We start from the raw sequence: 12,506 nt of genomic DNA, 5'->3' as shown, positions 1-12,506 counted from the left end.
GGTTTTGGAAAATTGTATTTTTTTTAGCATGATGAAGTTCAAGAATTCATTTCAAATTTCTTATTCTTTTTTTTTTTTTTTTTTTTTTTTGGTGTGTGTGTGTATGGCACTGGGCATTGAACCCGGGGTGCTCTACCACAAAACTGCATCTCCAGCCCTTCTCATTTTTTAAATTTTGAAACAGGGGTCTCACTGAGTTGCCAAGGCTGTCTTGGACCTTGTGGTCCTCCTGCCTCAGCCTCCTGAATCTCTAGGATTACAGGCATGCACCACCATGCCCAGTCATTTCAAAATCTCTTATGTAACAGTTTTAAGAATTGTTTTTATGTAAAACAAAGATTTTTTTCAAGAAAATATTGTATAAAATAAACTAGTAAGCTAGTTTGAAGGAAATGTACTTGACTATCATAAACCCCTTCCCTCTGCTATCTATAATGCCTAGAATCAAGGGCAGCTCTAAATACCAGACATTTAACTACCTGTAGACTTGGGAACTATAGTTTTAATGCTTAATTATTTTTTCCCTTTGCAGAGCAACTTTAGAGGTGGTAGACTCCATCCCCCATATAAATCAGACCTGGTACAGAAGAGCTTATACATTCAGGCTAAATATCAGCGTTTGCGGTTTGCTGGTCCAAGGGGATTTATCACTAATAAATTCAGAGACAGATTACTGAGGAAAAAAAAGGTTAGTTGGATGATGATCATTTAAAAATGTTGAGTGACTTTTGAACTCCTGAATCATCTATGTTCATTAGAAAAATGAGATTTTTTCATTTAGTTTTGATTAAAGAATCAACCTAGATTTCTAAGATGTTATTACATGAGAGTTGAATAAAAACCTCAAGGAGTAATGCTAATAGAGTTGTGAGACTGTTTAACCTTAAAATGCTTTTAGCTATTATACTTGAAATATTTTGAATATGCCAACTGTTTGAACTTTTCACTTTAGGATTTCTGTTGTATAGTTAATCTTTGAAATGGTAATTTCGGTAAAGGCTTTTAATTGATATATTTTAGTCTTGTATAATGTAAGTGATATGAATGCCAAAAAATATTGAGCAGACTGTATACAAAGGTATATAATTTCAAAATGTACTAATTCGTATTTTTACCCCCACTCATATATTTTTTTTAAATTGTGGTAAAATATGTATATTGTAAAAGTTTCCATTTTAATGATTTTTAATATGCAATTCAGTGGCATTAATTACATTCACAGTGCTATACAACCATTACCACTACATGCTCTTTTTCAAAATGTGTTTTTAATTGACAAGTACAAATTATATGTATTTGTGGTGTACAACACAATGTTTATGTGTGTGTGTGTGTGTGTGTGTATATATATATGATTAACTTCCACACACACATATCCACACACATTGTGGCATGGCAAATTATAGGTATATGATATATTATTATTATCTGTAGTCATGTGCAATAGATCTATCTCTCCACCCCCACACACTCTGCTATTTGGAGGCAGTGTCTTGCTAAATTGCTGGGGTTAGTCTCAAACTTTTGATCCTTCTGCCTCATCCTTCTGTGTGGCTGGAATTATAGGCTTGCACCACTGCGCCTGGCTACAATAGATCTCTTAAACTTACTCCTTCTAACTAAAATTTTGTGTGCTTTGACCAATATTTCCCTAACCTCCCACCACTCTCCCCCCAGCCCCTGGTAACTACCATTCTACTCTCTACTTCTAGGAGTTGAACTTTTTTATATTTCATATAAAGATTAACTCATATATTTGCTTTTCTGTGCCTGGCTTATTTCACATAACATAATGTCCTTCAGGTTCATCCACATTATAAGTATAATATATTTTATTTATCCATTCATCATTGATGGAAATTAAGGTTGATCCCATCATGCTAACTTTTTTAATGTAGTGCTGAGAATCAAACCCAGTGCCTCATGCATGAGGGGCAAGTACTCAACCACTGAGCTACAACCCAGCCCCCCATCATGCTACCTTAACTCTAATAAAAAGCTTCTTTACTTGGTAATTTGAATTGCATATTCTTAGCTGCAGATTGATTTTATTTAAATTAACCATGTTAGTATTTGAAAATGTAGCATAAATATATATAAGATTAACTTCCACATAATTATATTTTAAATGAGAACAATAGTATTAAATCAGTCAAGTGAGGCATGCTTGTCAATCTTTTTGATTCATTTTTATTCGTAATTTTAGACCATTGTCTTCTGAGAAATATATATATTTCTAGTTTTGCTATCAAATAGTCCAACTGCAGTATTTTGTTTTGGGTTTTTTTGTTTTGTTTTGTTTTGTTTTGGTACTGGGGATTGAACTCAGGGGCATTCGACCCCTGAACCACACCCCAGCCCTTTTATGTATTTTATTAGAGACAGGGTCTCACTGAGTTGCTTAGCACCTCCGTTTTGCTGAGGCTGGCTTTGAACTTTCCATCCTTCTATCTCATCCTCCCTAGCCACTGGGATTACAGGCATGCACCACCATGCCTGACCCCTTTACACTGAGCTTGCTTAAATTATTTTAGTAAAAGTTAAATTTTCAAAAGATGGACCAGTAGATTGATAATTGATTGTTTTTTAGGTTTTAGAATTAAATAGAATATCTTACATAACCTCTCCCACCCTCCAATTTTAGTTGAGTACCTTAAATGAGGTTTCTAATTTTACCATATATGTCACGATTTTAAGAAACTACCTATTTTTTTTAAAGCATGAATGATATTGGAGTCATTTCTTCTGTCAGGCTGTGCCAGGGCTTGGATAGAGATGCTGCTTTTCTTCTTGCCCTGTGGGGCAGGTTTCTTTGGAGCAGATCTTCCTAGACATTTGTTTCCAGTCACAGGTGGCAGCCTGGCTATTCTGAGGAAAGCTAGTTATTGCTTTTCACTTGAGGGGTAAGGTTGAGTCAGGTCTTCTCCTTAATTGCCAGAATGGGTTTCTAGTGCATGTTGTCTGTTTCTCTTCTATTCACTCTATGCTGAACTTTGAGTTTTAGCTTAACTCCATTTATACCTCTATGTTGTAGGTAATTTAGGGCTCCTAAATGTTTACTCGGCCGTGCTTTAGCCTGTAGTTTCTATGTTCCTTGGACTTGCTTCAGTTCATCTTCCTTTCTTTGCCTCATTTTGCCCAGTTCCTGCTGACTATCACATTCTTTCAGGCTACATTGCCCACCAGTCCCACTTCACAACAAATCAAAATCAGACTACAGGCCATCATCATAGGACAGAGGAATTTGTGTCCTAAAGGGAGCCACAACCTTTAGGCTTAGGCTGTTTATATCATCATAGTTAAAATCCAATATGGGTCATAGCCCTGCCTTCCTGTTGCCTTTCACTGACATCCGACTGCTTTGTAAGTGGTCCCAACATGCTGGATTTTTAAAGATCAGGCTCTCCTACAATTCTAGTGTCTAATACTCTTTTTCTTAGGGCTACTTTTCTGGATCCTACTTCACATATCCTTGTAGTATAGCTTACTTTGACCTGGGCTTTTCCAGTCTGTCAGTGCCTGCAAGCAAGCCATAACCATGCTTTTTATAGATTTGTATTTGAACAAAACCCAGCTCTATGAGCACAGCACTAAATTGGGTACCCTACTATTAGTCCCTACTTAACAGTTGGGCTCTGCTTTTCTAACCTTTAGGGAAGGAAATGCAGCTGCTCTATTTCTGCCAAGGTCTGAGCTAGGGTATTTAAAGCTAACTTGGTCTTTAAGCTGTCCCAGTAGTGTTGTGCTACTCTGAAAACCCATTCCATGTAGATAAACTGATGGCTTAGACCTACCAGTGCATTTTACCCCGTGCCCTAAAGAAGTGGACAAAGGCCTAAAATCATTGGTGTTCTCTAATGTTTACCTCCCTTTTTTCCTTAAAACTAGGGACACTTTTGCTCAAATAGGAAGACTATGTGTGAGGTAGCATTTATATCACTTTTTTGTGGTGTTAATGAACAAAACCAGGGCCTCATCCATGCTAAGCAAGCATTCTACCACTGGGCTACATCCCCCAGCTCACATTTACATTACTTTTTATCCCAAGCTTTAGCATCACAGGGAACTTTGAAGGTCCTACCCTAGAGAGACTTCTTAGTCTGGGTAGCATCTCTAGACACTTAGGCTTTTTGCCATGTTGAGTTCATTTTTTGGCAGTTATTACACTGCCACCTAGATTAATTAAGGATGCATGATTAAGTAATTGAGATACCCTAAAATTAGATATAAAGCTACTCATTTACACATGTCTCAAAGTCCACTAGGAATATTTAGATTGTTCTTATCTGGATGCCTCACCCTCCCACCGTATTGGAATACCTAGGCTCATCATTCATGGCTGGAACATCTTGCATTCCTTATCCATAGTACAGTTTGTTTCTGTGCCATCAGACAGTGTTTTTCCTGTGTGCAACAAAGAATAGCCTTGGGGAAAGGTGGGGGTGGATCCTAAACATCCTCCTCTTCTAATATGTCCTCCTCTTCTTCCACTTCCCATATGGTGGTAGTTTCCCTAAAGCAGCATTGGCTCCCCAGACGCCTACAAAGTAGTATGATTCCCAAGCAGAAGAATTCCTTATTCATCACACACTTGTCATATTAATCCCATTTGGCAACCTGAATCCCCTTTACTGGGTTTCTTTTTTCTTGTATTCTGTTCTTAGATTGGAAGATGGAAGTTGTCTATTACTTCCTGAAATAAGGCTTGTCTTTTATCCACTAGTGTTCAGAAGTGCCCTCATTAAATATCTTCTGCTTACCCCAGAAAGGCTTTTTAGAAACTCTTTGAGGATCTGATTATGCATCAGAACAGGACAAATAACCTAGTCAAAATTCATGAGGCATCTCTGGGAATGTTGCCTCCGAAAAACTCTGAGCAATTGTGCATTTGGTTAGGAAGGCACAGAGTGCCTAAGCACCATAGATTATCCAGAAAACCTCATAGATTATGCCTGTAAGCTAAGTGCCTACCAGATCTCTGCCCATGGAAAAGAAGGAAAGAGGGGAGAGGGCATGAAGACAATGTAGAAAGGAAGTTAGAGACTGGAATTTGTGGTTTGGGGAGTTGAAAGAAATTGTGGAAGTCCTGGAGTACAAAGATATGATGGGAACCAAGATCAGACCAATCCACAAGGATTTATTGTATACCTGCCAATGTCTGAGCTGAAGTGTGCCAGGTGCAGAGTAAGTGTAAGGATATCATTGCATTTGAGCATTTATGATCTAGAGCCTCTGGTTTCACTACCTACCCCTCTGACCTCCCTGTCTTACTTGGTGATTTCTCTTTCTCCAAACATTCTTTTTAAATGTAAGCATTTCCTGGTGTGATATTTGTTATTCTCCTTCCTAAATCCTCCCACATGCCTTGATTACCCTTACCTCTTCCCAAGATTTCACTGTCACTTTTGTTAATGTCTTCCATCCTGACTGCTTCCCAGACCTCCAGATGTTCAGCTGCCTCCCAGATACCATCACATGCATATCCTAAAAACACCTCAGATTTAATATGTTCAAAGTCACGCTTGTATTGAAACATGCTGCAGCATGGATGACCCTTAAAAATATGCTAAATGACAGAACCTGAAGCCAAACACAAAAGGCCACCTTATTGTATGGTTCCGTTCTTATGAAATGTCTAGGACAGGCAAACCCATAGAGACAGAAAGTAGAGTAGTTATTGCCAGGGATCAAGGGATTAGGAGAAAAATTGGGGGTAGGGTATGAGGTTTCTTTTTAGAGAAAAATATTTTAAAACTGTGGTCGTTGGTTGCACAATTCTGTGAATGTACTAAAAAGCCATTGAATTGTACACTTTAAAGAGCTGAACTGTATAGTATGTGAATTATATCTCAGTAAAGCTGCTAAAAATAATATCTTAAACTCTCCTCCTCAGACCACTCACTTCCCCTTCTGGTCCATAGCTCTTGCAGCTACCCAAGTCAACCTAGATACTCGTCCTGCTAATCATTTGTGCCAGTTCTCCTTCCAGCTTTAATGTTCCAAGTCTTCTTATTTCTGTCACTCATTCGTAACTCCATTCAATTCATTTGTTTTAATGGCTGCATATTATTCCGCTGTATGAATGTATTGTTTATTTAAGTGCTTTTCAAACCTTTTTGTTCACATACTCTAAAATTTTATAAAATTATCTACTTCCTTAAACATTTTTAGGTTATCTGTTATTTTTTCAATCATGAGTTGTTGTAAAGGATATAATTTCTTTCATATTATAAACACTGACAGTCTTAAATAAAACTGTTACATCATTCTTTTAAATCTCTTCAGTGGAACCTGCATACCACAGAAATTTGATAACTAGCATCATCCATTTAAAAAATATATACGAATAAGTTCTTTTACCACTAAGAAATTTTATCTCATTCTTTTTTTGCCTTAAATTTAGATTTCATTCTACTTCCTCCATAGAATTTATTTCTTGATCACCAAATTTAATTTGGCACATAATGTTATTAGATTTCTGTGACTATTAGGTATTAAATATTTTCTCTAGATTGAGTTAATGTTATAGTTAAAAATACCATAAATATATTACAAGTTTTGTTCAGTGTTGATTAAACAAAAAAGTTTTACTAGAAATACATTTCTTTTTTCGACTAGTTCATGTACTTATAAATATTACTTATTGCTAGTAGAATAATACAGTGTTCAAGTATCTATTCTAATTCTATTTTTTCTTTTTATAGATGTAAGTGCTGAGAAACCTTGTTTATATGATTATATAGATGGGAGTGAAAAGACTGCTATATATAGCAATGCCACTCGGTTCTTTGGACTCACTCTGAATTATAGGCCAAAAAATCACTTAGTGATCTATCACCAAAACGTATTTTGAGTGTTCTATCACCAACAGCTTGAGTTTGTCCTCCTTCAGTTTTTGTTAAGCAAAGTTAAAAGAATTGAAAACCATGTGACAAAAAATGCTATTTATTAGTAGTTGTTAGGTTCATTCACTTTCTTGACATATCTTGAGGTTTGTCAGGTAATATAAAATAGTAGATTCAGGGCTGTGGTTGTGGCTCAGTGGTAGAGCGCTTGCCTTGCATGCATGAGGCACTGGATTTGATCCTCAGCACCACATAAAAATAAATGAATAAAATAAAGATATTGTGTCCATCTACAACTAAAAAAAATTTTTAAAAATAATAGATTCAGGATGGGAAGAAGATGTATCTTTCAAGTATAAGGTAGAAGGCAGGGAACCAGACTTAATTATGCAGGCAGGATAATTTTGGAAAGTGAACACTGGGAATTCAAGGGTCAGGAAATTAATTCCTTCAAGCTATTTGTATTCACATACTCCTTGGAATGTCTTCATCTACTTCTAAGGGTATGTGTGCCCCAGTTCAGGGATCCCTGACTTGCTTAACCAAGCCTCTGTTGATAACTTAAGTGTAGCTTACAGGTTTTCAGTAATACTGCTTAAGGGCATTGACATTTTGGTACCTTGTCATATTGCCCCTTTTACTTATTTATACTCTTACCAGCAGTACATGAAAGGATCTACTTACCTACATCCTAGCCAGCACTACACATTCTGTCTTTATTATCAGGTATCAACTTAATAGCAGAAAGTAATCTTATTGTTTGCCTTTCTTTGATTATTAATGGTGTGAGCATCTTTTTTATGTGTCCATTGGCCATTTGTATTTCTTCCCTCAATTTTCCTATTTCTATACTTTACCAGTGTTTCTATTAGGAAATGGTGATTTTTCTTATTGATTTGTAAAAGCTTGTGATCTACTGAAGCTATTTACTATCATTTTGCTTGTGTTTATGTCTGTTAGCTCTTTATGCTGGTTTTTGCATCATAGAACTTTTAGATGGTCATGAATTTGTCAAGTTTGTCCCATATGGTTTCTTTTTTTCATTATTAGTTCTTTTTAGATACACATGATAATAGAGTGTATTTTGACATATTATACATACATGAAGTACAACTTATTTCTAATTAGGATCTCAATCTCATGGCTATACATGATGTGGAATTTCACTGTGCTATATTCATATATAAACATAGAGAAGTTGTGTCCAATTCATTCCACTGTCTTCCTTTTCCTATCCCCCTCTCCTCCCTTCATTCCCCTTTGTCTAATCCAGTGAACTTCTATTCTTTCCCATATGGTTTCTAGATTTCACATCGTGCTTATAAAAATTATTTTCTGTTTCCTTTAGGTAGTTTTATGGTTAATTTTTTTTTAATATTTATTTTTTAGTTATTGGCGGACACAACATCTTTATATGTGGTGCTGAGGATCGAACCCGGGCCGCACGCACGCCAGACGAGCGCGCTACCGCTTGAGCCACATCCCCAGCCCCTATGGTTAATTTTTAATGCAGAAATATTTAATCCATTTAGAATTTATTGATATTATAAAATGTGAAGTTGCATCTGTTTTTTCCTCACTGAATTTAGTCAGTTTTTCTAACCCTATTTAGAATTTGTCTTTTCCCTACTGATTGAAAAATGCTACTTTTGCTATATTCTAGATTCTTACATATTCCTGGCCTCTTTTTTGGAAGCTTTGAAGCTGTCTTACATCCTTGCCTCCTGCAGTTTGCCTGTTCAGTCTCTTTACTACTAGCACACTTATTGTCCTGGAACATAGATTGTATCATATTCTCTTACAGAAACTCTTTCCAAGTGTTCTATTGACTACAAAAAAAGGAGACCAAACTTGTTAGCTAGGTCTAGTCCTAACCACATTTCCCCATCGCCCTCTGCTTTTTAGAGCATAGCATGTGTTTTTCTGTATTTGTATCTTTGTTCCTACAGTTCTCTTGGCTAGAAATAGCTTTCTGATCCCTATTCTTGTTTGTAACCAAGCTGTACTTTCCTTTTAAGGCCCACTATAAAGCCTTACCAAAGCCCCCTCTTTAACTTTTGTTTCATTTGATTTCTAATTATTATGGTTTACCTTCCTACTTCCACAAATATAGTATCAACTTCTTAGAGTTGAAGGGGTCTCATTAGTCTTTCCTCTTCTGTTGCCTTTCATCTGATCAGTCTTTAGAAAATGCTTGTTGAATGGAATTGAATTTTATCATATATACACACACTCATATAAAGTCTGGAGGAAATCAGGTGCAGATTTTAAAAAGAGTCCTCTCCCAGTGGAATCATACAGGACTTGCTTAATTACCCCAGCAACAAGTTGTTACAACATATGTGAAATGTTGCCAGCCTGGAAAGCTCTCTAGATTCAGTACCCAGGGCTTTTGCTGGGTGCTGATCATTTAAGCACCTGCTTCAGGTACACACACTAGCCTCCCAGAAGGAAAGTAGGTATTCAAGAGAAACCATATTATTTACACAAATAATTTTAGCATGCACCAGTTAATGGAAGGAATGAACACTCCTGAAATTTAAGTTCTCACATGCCTGTCAAGGGCCAGCCTTACAAGCAGGACTTTCCAAGGATAGTAGTCAGGCCTGCTGTGTTTAACTCTTTCTGTATACTATATTTTTGAGGGCTTAATTTCACAGATGGTAGATGCCTAACAGGAGAAAAGGATCAGTATAATAGGAATAGTCAGGGCATGTAAGTACTATTATTTGATACTGTCTTCATAGAGGAGGTGGGTTATAAGATAAGGCATGGAGAAGAGCCTGACATAGAAAGAGCTAATACCATATTTGGCAGTAGGTTGTAGGATTAAAGTAAAATGGGATTGTATAAATTAGAGAGAGCCTCCAAAGCTGTGTATATTCAGGATTTGATGTGTTAATAGTAGGACATATTCCTAGACTGAGGAGGAGAAGGATGTTCACTTGGTTAGCAGTTGATAGGTTTCTGTGAAAGAAAGATGAGATGCAGAAGGACCAGCAGAGGAACATTTGCAGTGACCCAGGTGTCAATTTATGAAGACCTAGCTGAGAGGGAGCTCATATATCTAGTTCAGCATTCTACTTTCAAATCATTGGAAGTGCAGGGGATTAACTTGAGAGACAGTGTGAAAGAAGCTATGTCCAGGGTGAATGCAGTTCAAAACAATTGCACATTTTTATGAAAAAAAATTTCATTTGAATTTTCTTTTGAATTATGGTAGCTAGAATTTCCTTTTAAAGTTATTAGTAGATAACATTTTATTTAAAGATAAATTTATGATTTTTATATTGTACAAGTAAGAATATGATTGAGCCTTACCTCTATTTAAAGGAATGATGTTGAACAAAATATATTTGCATGTATTTTGAACATTTCATTAACCAAAATAGAAGAATAAGAATTTTCTGTCAACACTGTTTTTGTTTGGAATTGAACATTTCCATACTAATACAAATGCCAATAAATAAATCAACTTTTAAATTTCTTTCAGTTTTAATATTGTAAGATCCTAGTAAAAGGTAAGGATACATGTATTAATAAATTTTTATTCTTTAATGTCCCTGAAAAACATGTCATTCTACCATTTTTGTTTTTATTAGTTGCATGGTCTTATGTCAAGTTTGTAGTTGGTACTTTAATATTGTGTGTAGTATCACAGTATGGAATCCACATTCATTACCCTTTAATCATAGTCTTACTGTTCTTGTGAATCCTTTTCCCATATTTATTGAAACCTTATGAATTTACATTGTAGGTAGCCACCTGAAAGCAAGAAAGCTTTTTCCCCTTTAATAGCTTTCTCTGCAGTGATCAGTCATTAGAAAAGCCCATATAATTGTAGAATTAGAAATATCATATAATGGGAAGGACAAAATAGTAGTTTGAAGTTGTATTTGTGTCACATCAGGCTCTGTATTGGAGAGACAAAGGTTTAAGTGTCTCAAGTTTATGCCAGGGATGCCCTCCCTCCCCAAAACTCACCCAACTAGCAGAATGCTATTTTCATCAATTTACTAATACCAGTGTTATCTAGTGTCATGTTTTTTGTCGTACTGACTTATCATTTGATATCTGCTTTGATGTGTTCTCTTATTACTTTGTGTGTTTGGGGTTCTACATAACTTTTGTGGGGATCTCAAGGTGCAAATAGTACTATATAAGTTAAACTGTCAAAAATTGAGATGCGAACTCTAGCTCAGATACTATAACTGATTGTTTCTTCTTTTGAAGTCTCTATTTCTCTTGTTTTCTCTTGGTAGGAATATACAAACATTGCTACAGAAACCTAATCTGGAATTGTTACAAATGGAAGCAACCCTTCAGGAGGATATTTGGGAACATCGGTTTTTGTCCGGAATTAGAATTGGCACTAAGGCACTAATACTGTAACTTTCTTGATAAAATAACTTTATTTTTCAGTAGTGGAATGCTGCAACTTTTTTACACTTAAAATTGCTTTTAAATTACAGTATTCAGTTTAAAAGTTGTATTAACTACCGTTTCTTTTGCAAAAAGTCTCAATAGAAATACTTGAAGGGCATTATTTGTTGATGCATTTTTCTCTAAGCATGGTTTCGAGAGAACTTAACCAAGTTATATCCAGACATTTATATGTTGAAAGCTTTGTTTATGTAAAACAAAAGTATCTGAATTGTATAGTGTCTGTACATGAAAGAACTTTAACAGTGGCCTTACAGTAGCTAATTTTATACTGGGTTTTTCTTTTTCTGATGACATTTTGGCTTATAACTTGAAGTTTTCTTAAGTTTCTGATGATTAAGGCCTATATAATTCATACATTTCATATTATGATATCAGAAGGCTAGAGAAAAGGTGCTTCAAATTTTCCATCAGGTAGTTGTGAGTGCACTGAATTTTTAGTAATTTGTTCATTCAGTTGTTTCCACAACTATTTGCTCTTTTCCAATTTCAAAATGCTATTGTGGAAAATGTAAAGATTTTGTAATCTATATTCCATCTTATTTTTCCCTCAGGGCAAGCTTGTGCATATCATATTTTTAAAGGCTTTTAAAAATGTGACAGACAAAATCTCATATTTGAAAATTGTACTTTACTACTACAGCATTACATGTTTTGCAAGCACATCTTATAGAGTGTTTATTTTCAGTTCAGTTGATATGTATAGTGTGCCTACTATATGTAAGATAGAATCGATGGGATTTTAAGTGAAATTTTTAGGTCCCAGTACCTGATTTCTTTATGTTTTCTATGTTCTGCTTAACAATACATATACATTCCCAACTAAATTTTTGTGAAATGTTTATTTGTAATAAAGTAAAATATTGTTGCTCTTTCTGCTTGAAGAAGTTACTCGACAATTTGTGTGAATGTTATTTTAATTTTCATTGAGACTTACAGCCTTGGGTAGGACCTGTTGATCTTTAATGTTGCTCAGCACTTGTGAAGACAGAGCTTTCTAAATCAAAATATGAAGGTTGGTAAGAACTTGGTATTTCATAACAGGATTATAAAAAATCTTACTACAAACATTTAGGTCTTTGCATATCTTGAAAAGATGGGACAGTCTTTGCTTTACATGAGTCATTTGATAAAGGGATAGGGCAAGAGCACTTGATTCATTGCTAACTGGATAATAAATTTAGGCAGATGGCCTTCTCTATAGGTCAGGTTTTCAAA

General features: G+C 35.5%; 1 protein-coding gene across 8 annotated transcripts in view; it reads left to right on the top strand.

Moving 5' to 3' along the window:
• BCLAF3 (BCLAF1 and THRAP3 family member 3) overlaps positions 1–12,170 on the top strand; it is a 55,682-nt gene extending 43,512 nt beyond the window's left edge. For 7 of the 8 annotated variants that reach the window (XM_081277208.1, XM_081277211.1, XM_081277210.1 and 4 more), the window contains 2 exons: positions 533–688; positions 11,108–12,170. In XM_081277208.1, coding sequence (XP_081133334.1) covers positions 533–688; positions 11,108–11,137 — 186 coding nt within the window. In that variant the 3' untranslated portion in view covers positions 11,138–12,170. Of the gene's footprint in view, positions 1–532; positions 689–10,338; positions 10,367–11,107 lie in introns of all 8 variants that reach the window. The other variant, XM_081277206.1, reaches the window with a different exon arrangement.
• Positions 12,171–12,506: the final 336 nt, after the last annotated feature.

This window comes from Spermophilus citellus (genome assembly GCF_964194105.1).
Source record: "Spermophilus citellus genome assembly, chromosome: X".
In the NCBI taxonomy this organism is placed as follows: domain Eukaryota; kingdom Metazoa; phylum Chordata; class Mammalia; order Rodentia; family Sciuridae; genus Spermophilus; species Spermophilus citellus.
This window is presented reverse-complemented; position numbering and strand designations above follow the sequence as displayed.